The sequence below is a fragment of the Salminus brasiliensis genome, chromosome 23 (genome assembly GCF_030463535.1).
Source record: "Salminus brasiliensis chromosome 23, fSalBra1.hap2, whole genome shotgun sequence".
Lineage (NCBI taxonomy): Eukaryota > Metazoa > Chordata > Actinopteri > Characiformes > Bryconidae > Salminus > Salminus brasiliensis.
In genome coordinates this window covers 5,454,819-5,468,039 of record NC_132900.1, presented here as the reverse complement: position 1 = coordinate 5,468,039, position 13,221 = coordinate 5,454,819, and the positions used below count along the sequence as shown (strand labels likewise).

The following is a 13,221-nucleotide window of genomic DNA, read 5'->3' as shown; positions in this document are numbered from 1 at the left end:
AAGAATGGGTCCACCAAGCTGGTTCTTCCTCCAGCTCTGAGACAGCTTTTTCTTGCTTACTGGGGGTCTTACGTTTCAATGTGTTGTTGATCTCCTGTCCTCTTACTAGTTTTTTCTAAGATCTAAGTTCAGGAGTTGTAGACTGGTAATTGGAGGGAGTTTTGCTGGAAAAAACACTACAAGGTCTTGCATTACACCCACCATCACAAAAGAAGCATGGCTCAAACTGTGGAGAAACATCTGCAAGGTGAGCATCTACCATGGACCATCCATTAAAGTACAGTGATACCCCTCTGTTTTCCTGTTGTATGAATGCTTTGGCCTAATGCAGCTTTTCTTAAAAACATTAGGAGCACAAACTGGACAATGCTTAAACATACTGAGGTTCTGTGTGAGCAGCTTATTGCTAATCCAGTAAAATAAAATAAAAAATCAATAAAAATAAAGAGGAATCCACTGCTAGCGTTTTTATATATATGCTAGCGTTAATATATTTGAACACCAGTGACCATTAAGGAGTGAGAACAGCACCACAAATCCTTCCCATCCAGTCAGAACAACAAGCTAGCTTTAGCATAGCAAATCTAACCTGATTTCTGATTTTTCAATGTGCAACCGTAGATGTGACTTCACCCTATCATGAAACACACCATTGAATGAAAGCACCAGCTCTTAATCAGTCTCCTCAGCCAGCTGAACCAATGCATCTCCATCTATCTTCTGCTAAAGTCATCTATTAACTGGGGGTCAGCCTACCCCAGCCGATGATGGTGTACCAGTAGAAGTATCTCCTCTCTGGAAAGAACGTCTCCACCAGCAGCGTGAAGAGATACAGGCCCTCGATGAAGAGCCAGAAGTAGTTAGACATGACGCAGTAGTGGAAGAACACCATCACTGCCTTGCACGCCACCTAGAAGTGAGAATTCCCAATAATACAGATGCATTAGATGCTGAAACAGCAATCAAATCATAGAATAAATAATGTATAAGCAATGATATACTTAATTGACATAAGTATTGGGACATCTGCTCATTCAATGCTTTTTTATAGAAATCAAGGGTATTAAAAAAGAGTTGAAGCTGCTTTTGTTGGAGTAACTGTCTCTACTGTCCAGGGAAGAAGGATTTCTATTAGATTTTGGAGGAGCATGCTGTGAGAATTTGACTGTATCCAGCGACAAGAGCATTAGTGAGGGCAGGATGTTGGATGTTCAGCACCACACCTCATCAACAAAAGTATTGGATGGAGCACCAACACTGTTCTCTGGGATGCTCCACAGCTCAATGCTGGGGGGTTTTATACCCCTCTAGCCCATGCCTGGCTTTAGGCAGCATGGTGCCAATAGGTTGATGTTTATCTGCTCCAGAGAGTCCTATTCTATTGGCAGTGTTTCTCTACAGGAACTAGGCTTGACACCTCTACTAATGAATGCATTCGGCTACTTTGAGTTTCACCTATTGCTGCTGACACAGATGTGCAAATGCACATACACACACACACACATATGCAGAGCTTGTCTAGTGCCTGTTGAGCAGTACTGCCATTAGAATAGGACTCTCTGCAGCAGATAAACATGAACCTAATGGCACCATGACTAATGCCAGGTGCGGGCTAGAGTGATATAAAGCCCCCAGCATTGAGCTGTGGAGCAGTGGAGGAACTGTGATCTCTAGACTGATGGTTCTAGGATGAGTTGGACAGTAAGGGAGATGGAGATGAAGTGGGGTGGTGAGCAAATGCTCTTACAACAGAATGCAATCGAATCCTCACAGCAATGTTCCAAAATCTAGTAGAAAGCCTTCTTCCCTGGACAGTAGAGAGAGTTATTTAATGCTCCAAAAACTTTTTTAACACCCTTCATTTTGTAAGCATCAATAAATTAGCAGGTGTCCCAAAACTTTCGTCTAGACAGTGTATGATGATGACAGACTCATCATCAACGAACCAAAGATGCATGGTAAGGGCTCTCCATTCACTGTAATAGCACACTGTAATAGCCACAACAATTAAGTTGTCCTTCATTATGCTCATCAATTACTCCCTGATCCAATTAGAGGCCAAGTGATGTCATCAGACTGATCTCTGATTGGTTGCCGGTCCGAACTCTGAGCCCTGGATCAGGTGTATACTGAGTGCATGCCGAGCCGAGCAGGTATTGACATGGTAATGCACCACTAATGGAATATTTCCATGGCCTGCTGAACTCCACTGCTACAATGTTAATTATGGCTGTTTGTCAGACACAGGCAGGGGCCAGCAGAACATGCTGCTGCTCTCTATGAGGTGAATGCCTGAACCAGGCCAGGTTCTAGCAAGCACTGGTCTGTGCCTTTCTGATGCAAATGGGCCTAAAGCATTGTCTTGTTCTCATTCGGCACTCAATTTACATATGATCCATTTTGTTCTGCTTCGAATGAAACTCTAAAAACACTGCATGTCCAAATGTTTGTGGACACCCTTCTATAAATGCATTCAGCTCATTTTGATGTGCAAATGCACATACATACACATACACAGCCTGTCTAGTTCTTGTAGAGAAGTACTTCCAATACAATAAGACTCCCTGGAGCAAATAAAAGTCAACCTGTTGGCATTATACCTAAGGCAGGCATGGGCTAGAAGGGTATAAAGCCCCCAGTAGTAAGCTGTGGAGCAGTGGATCTGTGTTCTCTGGAATGATGGATGGTGCTCCATCCAATACTCTAGGAATTAGGAGTTGGGGAGTTGGGGATAAGGTGGGGGGGGGGTGATTATCCAACATCCTGACCTCACTAAGGCTTCCTGAATGAAATCAAACCCTTCAGCAATGTTATAATCTAGAAGAAAGTTTTTTTTCCCTGGACAGTAGACATTTACTCCAACAAAAGCAGGATGCACTCAAACATTCTTAATACCCTTTTTTTCCCGAAAGAAGCAATGAATGAGCAGGTGTCCAAATACTTTTGTCCATATCGTGCAGGTTAGAGAGAGAAAGCAGTGCTTATCTGTTTGCCTGGATCCTCTGCCTTAATAGCTGGTATGTCCCCCTTTTGGCTGAAATACCCTAAATTTCCTATAACTGTCTTCCAGTCTTTGACATCAACTGTGTGAACATTTTTCCCACACCTCCATGCAGAATTCTTTCAGCTGTGCAATGTTTGAGGGGTTTCTTGCACGCAAACGGGCCAGTAGAGCTAAGATCCAGGCTTTGACTTTTACCATTCCAGAACTTAGAACTGCATTTCTTTCATTTAAGCCATTCCTTGGTGGATTTACTGGAGTGTTTGGGTCATTGTCATGTTGCATGGTCATCTCCCCTTCAGCTTCAGTTTTTGGACAGATGGCTTCATAGATTCATAGAGGATTCTATATTGGCCCTGCTGCAGCAAAGCAGCCCAAAACCAAGACATTTCTAACACCATGCTCCACAGTTGCTATGAGGTTCTTGTACTCAAGATGTTTGTTTTGTTTCACACCAAATATGTCTTCTGTTACTGTGCCCAAATTATTCGCCTTTGGATTCATGTGTCCAAAGTGCATTTTTCTAAAAGTCCTTTGTCTAGCTCAGGGTGGGCCTTGGTTTTAAGCTCTAACAGACCACCCTCACCTGGCAATTAATTGGTGAGTTAAATCAGGTGTTCTTGAGCAAGAAAAGCACAACACTGAGCAGGAATCCGGCCCCCAGGACATAAACTGCTCACCTCTGCTCTAGGTGTTCTCTGGCTAACTATTTTTGCCCTGTAATTTGTCATCATTCTTTTACATGACTGTACACCATATAGATCAATGCAGCCCATTCTTAGTCTATATATGGATATGAGGAGGACTCACAGTGTGGACAAAGCAATGGTCACTGTCCTCCTCGGCGTACAGCACCCCGTCTTTAATGAAGACAGAGATGGCTCGCAGGATGAACGACACGAACAGGTTCATGTGGATGAAGTTCCTGGTGCAGTGCAGTTTCCTGTCAAAGCCACGGACAAGATAAGTGAGCACTAATTAATGGGTTAGGTTACACCAAGAGCAGTATGTGTGTGTGTGTGTGTGTGTGTGTGTTCAGAAGATCCAGGAGTGAAGAGGAATAACAACAGCGACATAAGGAACTCTCCACAAGGGTCAGAGCCCATTTCATAGCGAAGCTCCAGCAACAACCAGCATAATTAAATCAGGAGGGGGACAAATTGGGCCTCCTCCAAATGGCAGGACCAAATTCAATTTCCAAAGCAGGAAAATCTAAGCAGAAATGGAATCGACCCCTGGACTGGTAGCCCCAAAATCTGCTGTATGAGGTGTGATTACTGGACACAGGGCTGTTACACTGACCTGAACCTGCAAAGGATGACCATAGCGGTGGTGAGGGACACCAGGGAGGTACTGTAGCCCACTGTGTAAAGAGCCTTCACTGACGCATAGTACATATCCTGTAGGATAAAGGACGTAGCAAATGAGCGACAGCAAAAAATACTGCTGATCTGATCAGCCATAACATTAGTACCATCTGCCTAATATTGAGTAGGTCCCACTTGTGCAACCACAACAGATCTGACCATTCGAGACATGGACTCCAAAAGACCTCTGAAGACATCTTAAGATGTTAGCAGCAGATCCTTTAAGTCCTGTAAGTTCATCATTGAATAAATGAGTCTTAGATGCCAATCACCAGAGCACTTTTGGTAGGTACTGACCACTGCATACCAGAAAAAAAACCCACAAGACCTGCCTAATGTTTTGGAGATAATCTGACCCAGCCGTCTAGGCATCACAGTTTGGTTCTTCTCAAAATGGCTCATCTTCAAGAACTGACTGTTCACTTGCTGCCTAATATGTAGATCCCACTCCTTGACAGATGCCATCGTAGATGAAGGTGGTCCGTGGTATCAGTGGTGCTAATGTTATGGCTGTGTCAGTGTATGTAGCAGCTTTAGTGCATATTTACAAGGAACCCTGTTGCATTTTCTGCCTGGGATACACAACCATGTCCCAGCCTCTCATCTTCCATATAATTAAACAGGCTGTTTATGTTACTGTGCCTTTAAGTAAAACGTTATATGTAAATGACCAGCCTGATGTGCCTGATTCAGAAACGCAGTCCAGGTTGAAACACTCTTTATAAGTTTGTAGTTACTATCGTTATTGGCTGAGTAGGTGGATGTATTGTATGTTAATGCAGCATTTTTGTGACATCACAAATCATTTCACTCTGACTATGATATCACACCATATCACATATAACTAAAATTGACTGAAGATTATTTTTTTGCAGTTAATCTTCATGTAAAACATGACGAATAAATAAATACGTAATAAAAATTACAGCTTTTTGAATTTAAAAAATGTATATATGTGTATATGTGTATATACATTTTATGTTTTTTATATTGTTTTAATATATATATATATATATATATATATATATATATATATATATATATATATGTATCATATATATATATATATATATATTTTTTTTTTTTTTTCTTTTTTTTTTTTCTATGATATGGGCTCTTTCATGTGCAGCAGTGGAAGGTACATTTTAAATCAACACATACAGGTTTGGTGCCGTTCTCGTCAGATAGACAGGCATCCACGTAATGAGGATATGGTTCTGACCAGCCGTCTTCGGTACAGTTCCTGCTGATCTTCCCAAGCCCTGAGAACCAAAAATACAGAAAAATATAACTTGTCTGTGTCTTTAGTCGCGCACTGGAGCCATGAGTGGGTGCCAGTGTAGCTAAAAAGTACAAGTAAGTAAGATAAACTGATTCGTTTACTGACACGGGTGTGCAAATGCATACACACACACACAGCTTGGGTAGTCTTGTAGAGAAGTACTGCCAATAGAATAAGCAGATGAACATGAACCTTTTGGCACCATGCTGCCTAATGCCAGACGTGGGCTAGAGCGGTGTAAAGCCCCCCAGCATTGAGCTGTGAAGCAGTGGAAGTACTGCGTTCTGTGGAGTGATGGATGATGAACGATGGTGCTCCATCCAATAGTTTTTGGGATGAGTTGGGGATGATGAGGTGCTGTGATCATCCAACATCCTGACGTCACTAACGTTAATAATGTTTACTGAATGCAATCAAATCCTCACAGCAGTGCTCCTCCAAAATCTAGTAGATTTAGAAAGTAGTAGCCTTCTTCCCTGGACAGTATAGACAGCTTCCCCAACAAAAGCAGGATGAGCTCTTTTTTAGTACCCTTGATTTCAGAAGAAACAATGAACGTGCATGTGTCCCAATACTTTTGTCCAAATTGTTAAGGGGGCAAGTGCTTTTTTTTCCACAGCACTGTATATACTTATATTTATTAATTGCAAAAAATGTCCAAATGGGCCCCTAATCAACAACAACAACAACATACTGTAACAGATTAATATCAAATCATCCCTTCAAAAATGGAAGCAAAAGTCACTCACCTTCCTCAGGACTCATAAACTCAAAGAGCTCAGGGCAGTTGACCACGACTATCTCTCCTATGCTGGCAGCTTGCCAACATGTCAGGTTATCCCACTCCCAAGCACAGCCTGTGGGACACAACACAAATCATGTACTCAGGAATATCAGAATACCGCAATGCCAAAGGCCAGTCAACTCTTATACCTCCTCATTTATCAGCTACTTTTAAAGCCGTCACAAGCAATTTCTGTAAGAAGGCGTCTTCATGAGTTTTTTCTTTTCCAGAGGCACCACGAGCCGCACCCTCCTCCACAACACAACTGCATCCCAGATGCCAACATGCCCATGTGGGGCCTGTATGGTCAGCCCAACTGGGAACCAGAACGTTTTGTCCACCGGTTCCATGCTGGCCCCGCATATCTGGGTTGTACACTGCACATTAGGGCTAGATTGGACCCATGTGAGATTAGGGTGGGCTATAACGATGGGGCCCATTTGGAAAGCCCAACTGGGTCCCAGTAAAAATGCATGTGCCGAACCCATGTCCTCCCAGAAGCCAGCTAGCATACGTTCCATCCATGTGAGACTTACATAAGCATGTTGGCTGGGTTTAACGGGCCCATATAATTTTTTTATTTTATGAACAGGTCTGAGTTTCCATATACTGTGTGGAGTTCAGTGGTGTAGTGGTATTTTAGCATGCTAATGTTAGGTCTGGTACCAATCTAGTACCAGATAATGTACTTATTGAGTATTTCAGCTGTTTGGTTGGGGCAAAAATGCTTAAATGTTGTTTAACAAGCATATTTACCACCCTGTTACTTTGCCTCAGAATGAAGCATGCTGATTGTCCTTTTATGGAGGACTTATAGGGAACAAAATCATGAATTCTGCTTTTATGGGCTGATTTGTGTTGATTAGCCTAGCCTAGCATAACTTTTGACACCATAAAAGTACTTTTGTGATTATTACGGAGTCTTATTAGCTAGTATCGTTGTCCTCTTTGGGTCCTTGGGGTGTCCAGGTGGTGTAATAGGGTCTGGTAGGGTTAGCTTTTAGCCTTGCACCTGGCTAGCACCCACTTTTTAGGCAGCCCTCCCTTGGCCAACATGTGGAAATCCAAGTAAGCAGCACTTACTCCGGGAGGCCCTTCTTTGAGCGGCTCTTCACCTGTTCGCTAGCGTTAACTTTTAGCCTTTTTAGGCTTACTTACATATTGTACTGAAGTAGCCGTTACATTTAGCCTCCAAAGGCCTTCGCTAGTGGTCTAGATTTATGCAAATTCAAGGTCATCTTAAAGGTCAAATGTTTGCACATAAGACAATAGTGGTTACCGTGATTAATTTGTGTTGACAGCTCTAATATTTAAATACAACTGCATGTCCAAATGTTTGTGGACACCCTTTCTAGTGAATGCATTCAGCTACTTTAGTCAAGTCAAGTCAAATTTATTTGTATAGCTTTTTTTTTAACTGTTGTCGTCACAAAGCAGCTTTACATAATTAGTAATTAGTAAAAGTCAGAGACAAAAAAGAAATAACGTAAGAAGACATGAAGGAGACATGAAGACCCTCAGTGAGCCCCAACAGCGACAGTGGCAAGGAAAAACTCCCTCTGAGCTGGAGGAAGAAACCTTGGGAGGAACCAAGACTCACAAGGAGGACCCGACCCGTCCTCCTCTGATCAGAACTATTAAGAAATTACTGATAAAAGTTACCAAACCATCTATTCTGTTAAACTGCTCTGATCATAATCATAATATAATAATCATGGAGTAGTAGAACTTAATATAGTCATGGCAGTGATGGTCAGATTAATGAGAGTAATGATGGGTAATAGTGGTGATATTAATAGTGGTAGCAGTGGTAGGAGGGTGTGCTGTTGGTCTGGCATGGGTGGGTGAGGGGGCAGGGCCTGCTGGTCGGACTGGTAGGTGGCAGCTGGTCTGATGCATGTAGAGGGGACCTCAGCGGGCAATCTTCCCGCAGGTCGGGCTGGGTGGCCATACTTTACAGTAAGTTGCACCCATTGCTGCTGACACAGATGTGCAAATGGAGGCATGCACAGCTGGTCTAGTCCTCTCTGGAGCAGATAAACATGAACCGATTGGCACCATCCCTAATGTCAGGCATGGGATAGAAGAGTGCAAAGCCCCCCAGGATTGAGCTGTGGGGCAGTGGAACTGTGTTATTTGGAAAGATGGTTGGAGCTCCATCCAATCCAAGCTTTTGGGATGAGTTGGGGAGTTGCGGATTCGAGGTGGGCATCCTGACCTCATTAACACTCTTGCCCTGCACATAAAGGCAATTTGATTGAAAAACGTCAGTGACATCACACAGAAAGATTCATTTCTTTTTAAGCGAGACTCCGAGCCGCTCCGACCAAATGAGTCAACACTCCATTCGCCAACCTCCTTATGACTCATTCTGACCCTGGAGGTAAAGCTGATCGATACGTGATCATGGTAAAAAAAAAATCCATCACATTCTCAACAGCGGCGTCTCCAGATAGGGGAATTCAATTCCACTCCTCTGCTGTCCTTTGGCACCTTACGGTGATTATCCTCGCTTCAGTAATGCCTCCGTGTAGTGTCAGAGAGCTGATGACAGCTCCGTTTAGGCAGCTGCAGCTTCTCCTCCGCCTCCCTCTGCCTTTCTCTGGATGCAGTTGCACAGCTCAGGCTGGCAGGGATGTAAACACTGTATCCTGGAGCTCTCTATCAGAATGAAACGGGGCTATTAGAGAGAGTCGGGAGCCAAACCATCAGAGCGCTCAATCCCTGATCTACAAGATTTCCGCTAACACTGACCAAAACCAAAGACGCAGGTGGCAGAGTCAGGTGAGCGTGAGGGAGTGAGGGGCTCAAAAAGAAATGTATGCCAGTGTACATAAACCAAATGTTTGTGGACACCCCTTCTAGTGAATGCATTCAGCTACCTTAAGTTTCACCCATTGCTGACATGAATGTGCAAATGCACACAAGCATACAGCTTGTCTAGTTCCTGCAGATAAACATCAACACAGTGCCTCATGCCAGGTGTGGGCTAGAGGGGTACAAGGCCCGCCAGCATTGAGCTGTGGAGCCATGGAACTGGGGATGAGGTCGATGATAGTTAAACATGTAGGTTTTTGTGGGCCACGAGCGGTCTAAGCAGCGGACTAAGGTAGCTAGTTCGAATCCTGGTCATGCTGCCAGCCATCGGCAGTCGAGGCCCAGAGAGTGCACAACTGCCTTGCTCTCTCTAGGGTGGGTAGATGGCACTCTCTCCCATGGGGGGAAGAAAATGGGTGAATAAATGGGTGATAAAATGCATATATGTGTATGTATATATATATATATATATATATATATAAAAAAAAATAAAAATTATTATTATTATTATGTTGTATATATATATATATATTTTATTTTTTTTATTATTATGTTGTATATATATATATATATATATATATATATATTATGTTGTATATATATATATATATATATATATATATATATATATATATATATATATATATATAAAGCATTTAATTCATATTTTAAGCAATATTGTTTTTTAATTTTCATATATTAAAATAAGCAAAACAGGAAAATGGTTAGGAGCAAAAGTTTGGGCACGCAGTTTGGCGGGGGTAGCAGAAGGGCCCATCGGTTTCTAATGTAAGCTCATGATTTTCCTGGTCCTTTACTAAGTACAGGGAAGCCTGCTGAACTGATTCTCTATAGTAATTGATCATACACTAAATATGCACCACATCTAGACCAGAGCCCAAAAAAATGGCTCTGTCTGACATTTACTGCCATGGGGAACAATTCTGTGATTGGTTAAAGGCTCATTTGCATTTTATAACATTCTGTGGCACCAATATCGCAAAGGCCAACCTTGCAATAATATGCCTAACATATTTACAGCGCAGCTTTCTCCTGCGTCTCTGAGTTTACTGTGTTCTCCAGTTTCTATGTGCTTACACTGCACAATGCAAGGCCTTTGGACACACTATTAACTAATCCAGGCCCATATCATCCATCTATCTAGATAGATATTTATCTATCTCCCCCCACTCTCTCACTCTCTCTGTAGTGGAGGTAGAGGACTGTAGATTGGTTTTGTCTGCCCGGTGGCACACGCTGAGCCCCCCCCCCCCCCCCCCCCTCCACTTCACTCTAATCTGTTTTTGCTCTGTCTGGCAGCCTGGACACAAAGCCAATTACCTCTTAAAGGGCAAATAAGAGCAGTCCAAACCAGCCGAGGAAAGATGGAATGGACAGAGACAAACCATGGACTGCACACACCCAGACTGTCAGACCATTACACAGCTGATGGAGACTAATGCAGCAACACACAGGCTGCACGCTGCCTTTTACATCCACATGTTTCTTATATTGTATTTTCTTCTTTTTTCACCTGTAGACTCACTGTTGACAATTACATGGATAAATGTAAGTAAATTCTGATGTGACCATTTATTATCTTTTAAACAGTCTGTTTTCATCACTGTACCTTTAACCTTTCACCCCTTAATGCAGAAAGGCTTATTACACACCAAGGTATTACTCAGTAACTACAGGGACTTCTGTCCAAACTGCTGGGGCTATTCTTTGCTAATAGAAGTTTGTAATAGCAATTTCGGCCCTCCCGGTAGGCCAAAGGCTGGGGTTAGCATTGATATATGTAAATGAGTTCAGTTCTGATTGCATATCGAAACCCCTTTATCCCTGTCAAGCAAACACCTAGTATCTCCAAAACGGCAACTGAACAGAAGGAGGAAAAAAACCTTTCCAACTTTCAATAGAAGTCAATGGACTAAGATTTTATTCCAAGTAATTTTGGAGCATGTCTATTGCTCCATTCGTCATCCAATTATAAAGAATTCAATTATTAATTGTTTATGAATTACTTAAAAAATAGAATAACAGTCATGCTGCCTGCCATCAGCAGCCAGAGCCTGAGGGAGCACACTTGGCCTTGCTCTTTCTGGGTAGGGTAGATTGCTCAGTCTCTGATGTTTGATTTCTGAGGAGACATTGTTAATGTAATATTGGCCGAATTTTGGGTCTGTATGTCTACCAAGTTTAATTAGATACGCCACCAGCTGACAGGGGTTGATAGTAGTAGTCGTGACGTATTGCTGCCTTCGAAGTGTGTCTCAAGCATGACCCGGTGGCAGGCACCTAAATCACAATCCTGCCTTCTAAAGTATGACGCAGCAAGGCGCAGAGGAAGTCGCCTTACTTTTCGGACACCGATTGAATGTCTGAGGTTTTAATAAGACAGGCTCCTCCAGAAGCCTGGAGGATCCTCTTTACGGAATATGTCAAGTTGGGTCTGGTGTACTTGGCAGGTTCGACTCTGTACGGTAATCTTGCAATTGGAACAAGGCCACATTCGGGTATTCGGACTATGGACTTCTGAATGGAGCAGTACTTGGGCTGCAACTGATGACATCTCACAGGAAGTCCACAGAAGCACAACTTCAGCCGAGAACGCAGACTGTGAATCCGCCCCTCTCCAACCATCATCTGCAGCTGATGTGCTGCACCTGATTCTCATTTTAGGCCTCATATTTAGCAAAACATGTGAGAGTGTGTGTGCAGGATGGTGGTGGTGGTGGGGGGGGGGGGGTGTTCTGACTAGGTCACATATGGAGTGTATGGACTGTATAGTAGCAAATACAATTGCATGACTAAAGCAGAATGTATTGTGGGTGAGTGAATAAATGAATGACATTATTAAAGAGAGAGGTGTGATAGATTAGATTGATCCGCTGTGATTGGATTGATCTTCTGTCAACCGGTTTCATAAAATAGATTTTCTGGCTTCGGAGCTTGAATCCATGAGGGTGTGCTGTCCCAGATTTAAGAGCTTAAAATGCTTAATTTATCCGCATTTGATGGGATTGGAGCTGATGCTGTGTTTCCGCATGCATGTATGTGCCCCCACAAACACCTACACACACACACACACACACACACACAACAAACAGTGAGTGAATCTCTATATGAAAATACATTGTCGGCCTAATTCGGAAAACATAAATATGATACTGGATCGATGCACTGTGGCCCGGAAACGAGGGCCCACTCATGAATCACGGGAGATAATGAATAGGGCTCAGGCCACACGTCCTTTTCTTGCAGTTTTTCACTTCCTGAAGTCCACTTATGACGTTTGTGTGGGTTTCTGCAGCAAAAAAAAAGCTGGAATTCATTTTTACAGGACCATTTTCCAACCTGTCTGTATCTCATCAAATAAAAAAAGACTAATGGCAATGCTCCTTTGAAGCATTATATGTAAATGAGCTCTGTTCCCATTGAACAGTAAAGGGCCTTGTTTTAAAAGGCAAAAGACATGAAGAATTGAATGCACAGAGCGAGCAACACTCAGCATAACCTCAATGGGTGGAGCTAAACTGGGGCGGGTTGAATGATTGGTTATATGTAAATATATACATGGCTGTGTATATCAACTTGGTTGGGTGAAATTATGGGATTTTAATTATTCATCATGTATTTTTACATGCATTTTATTTGCATTTATCATATTTACTGTGTCTTCAAAGCTATTAGATGCAAATGTGCTCCGTTCTGATTGGCTGCCCTGTAATGCACCTCATTCAAAATAGCAGCACAGGCTAAAACACGTGTCTTCTCATCCCTATTAACGTAGTCCTACAGGACAACTGTGAGGAGCTAAACTGCAGAGTAGGTGCATGTACACTGTATGGACAAAAGTATTGGGACACCTGCTCATTCACCGTTTCTTCCGAATTCAAAGGTATTAAAAAAGAGTTACTGTCTCGGCTGTCCAGGGAAGTAGGCTTTCTACTAGTTTCTGCTGTGG

At 42.7% G+C, this 13,221-nt stretch overlaps 1 protein-coding gene across 6 annotated transcripts in view; it reads right to left on the bottom strand.

Moving 5' to 3' along the window:
- Positions 1 to 13,221, bottom strand: part of adcyap1r1a (adenylate cyclase activating polypeptide 1a (pituitary) receptor type I) — a 49,684-nt gene that overhangs the window by 16,995 nt on the left and 19,468 nt on the right. For all 6 annotated transcript variants that reach the window (XM_072669336.1, XM_072669337.1, XM_072669338.1 and 3 more), the window contains exons 4-8: positions 6,400 to 6,507; positions 5,530 to 5,630; positions 4,304 to 4,401; positions 3,812 to 3,944; positions 757 to 910 (exon numbers count right to left, since the gene is read on the bottom strand). In XM_072669336.1, the coding sequence (XP_072525437.1) occupies positions 757 to 910; positions 3,812 to 3,944; positions 4,304 to 4,401; positions 5,530 to 5,630; positions 6,400 to 6,507 (594 nt within the window). The remainder of the gene's footprint in view (positions 1 to 756; positions 911 to 3,811; positions 3,945 to 4,303; positions 4,402 to 5,529; positions 5,631 to 6,399; positions 6,508 to 13,221) is intronic.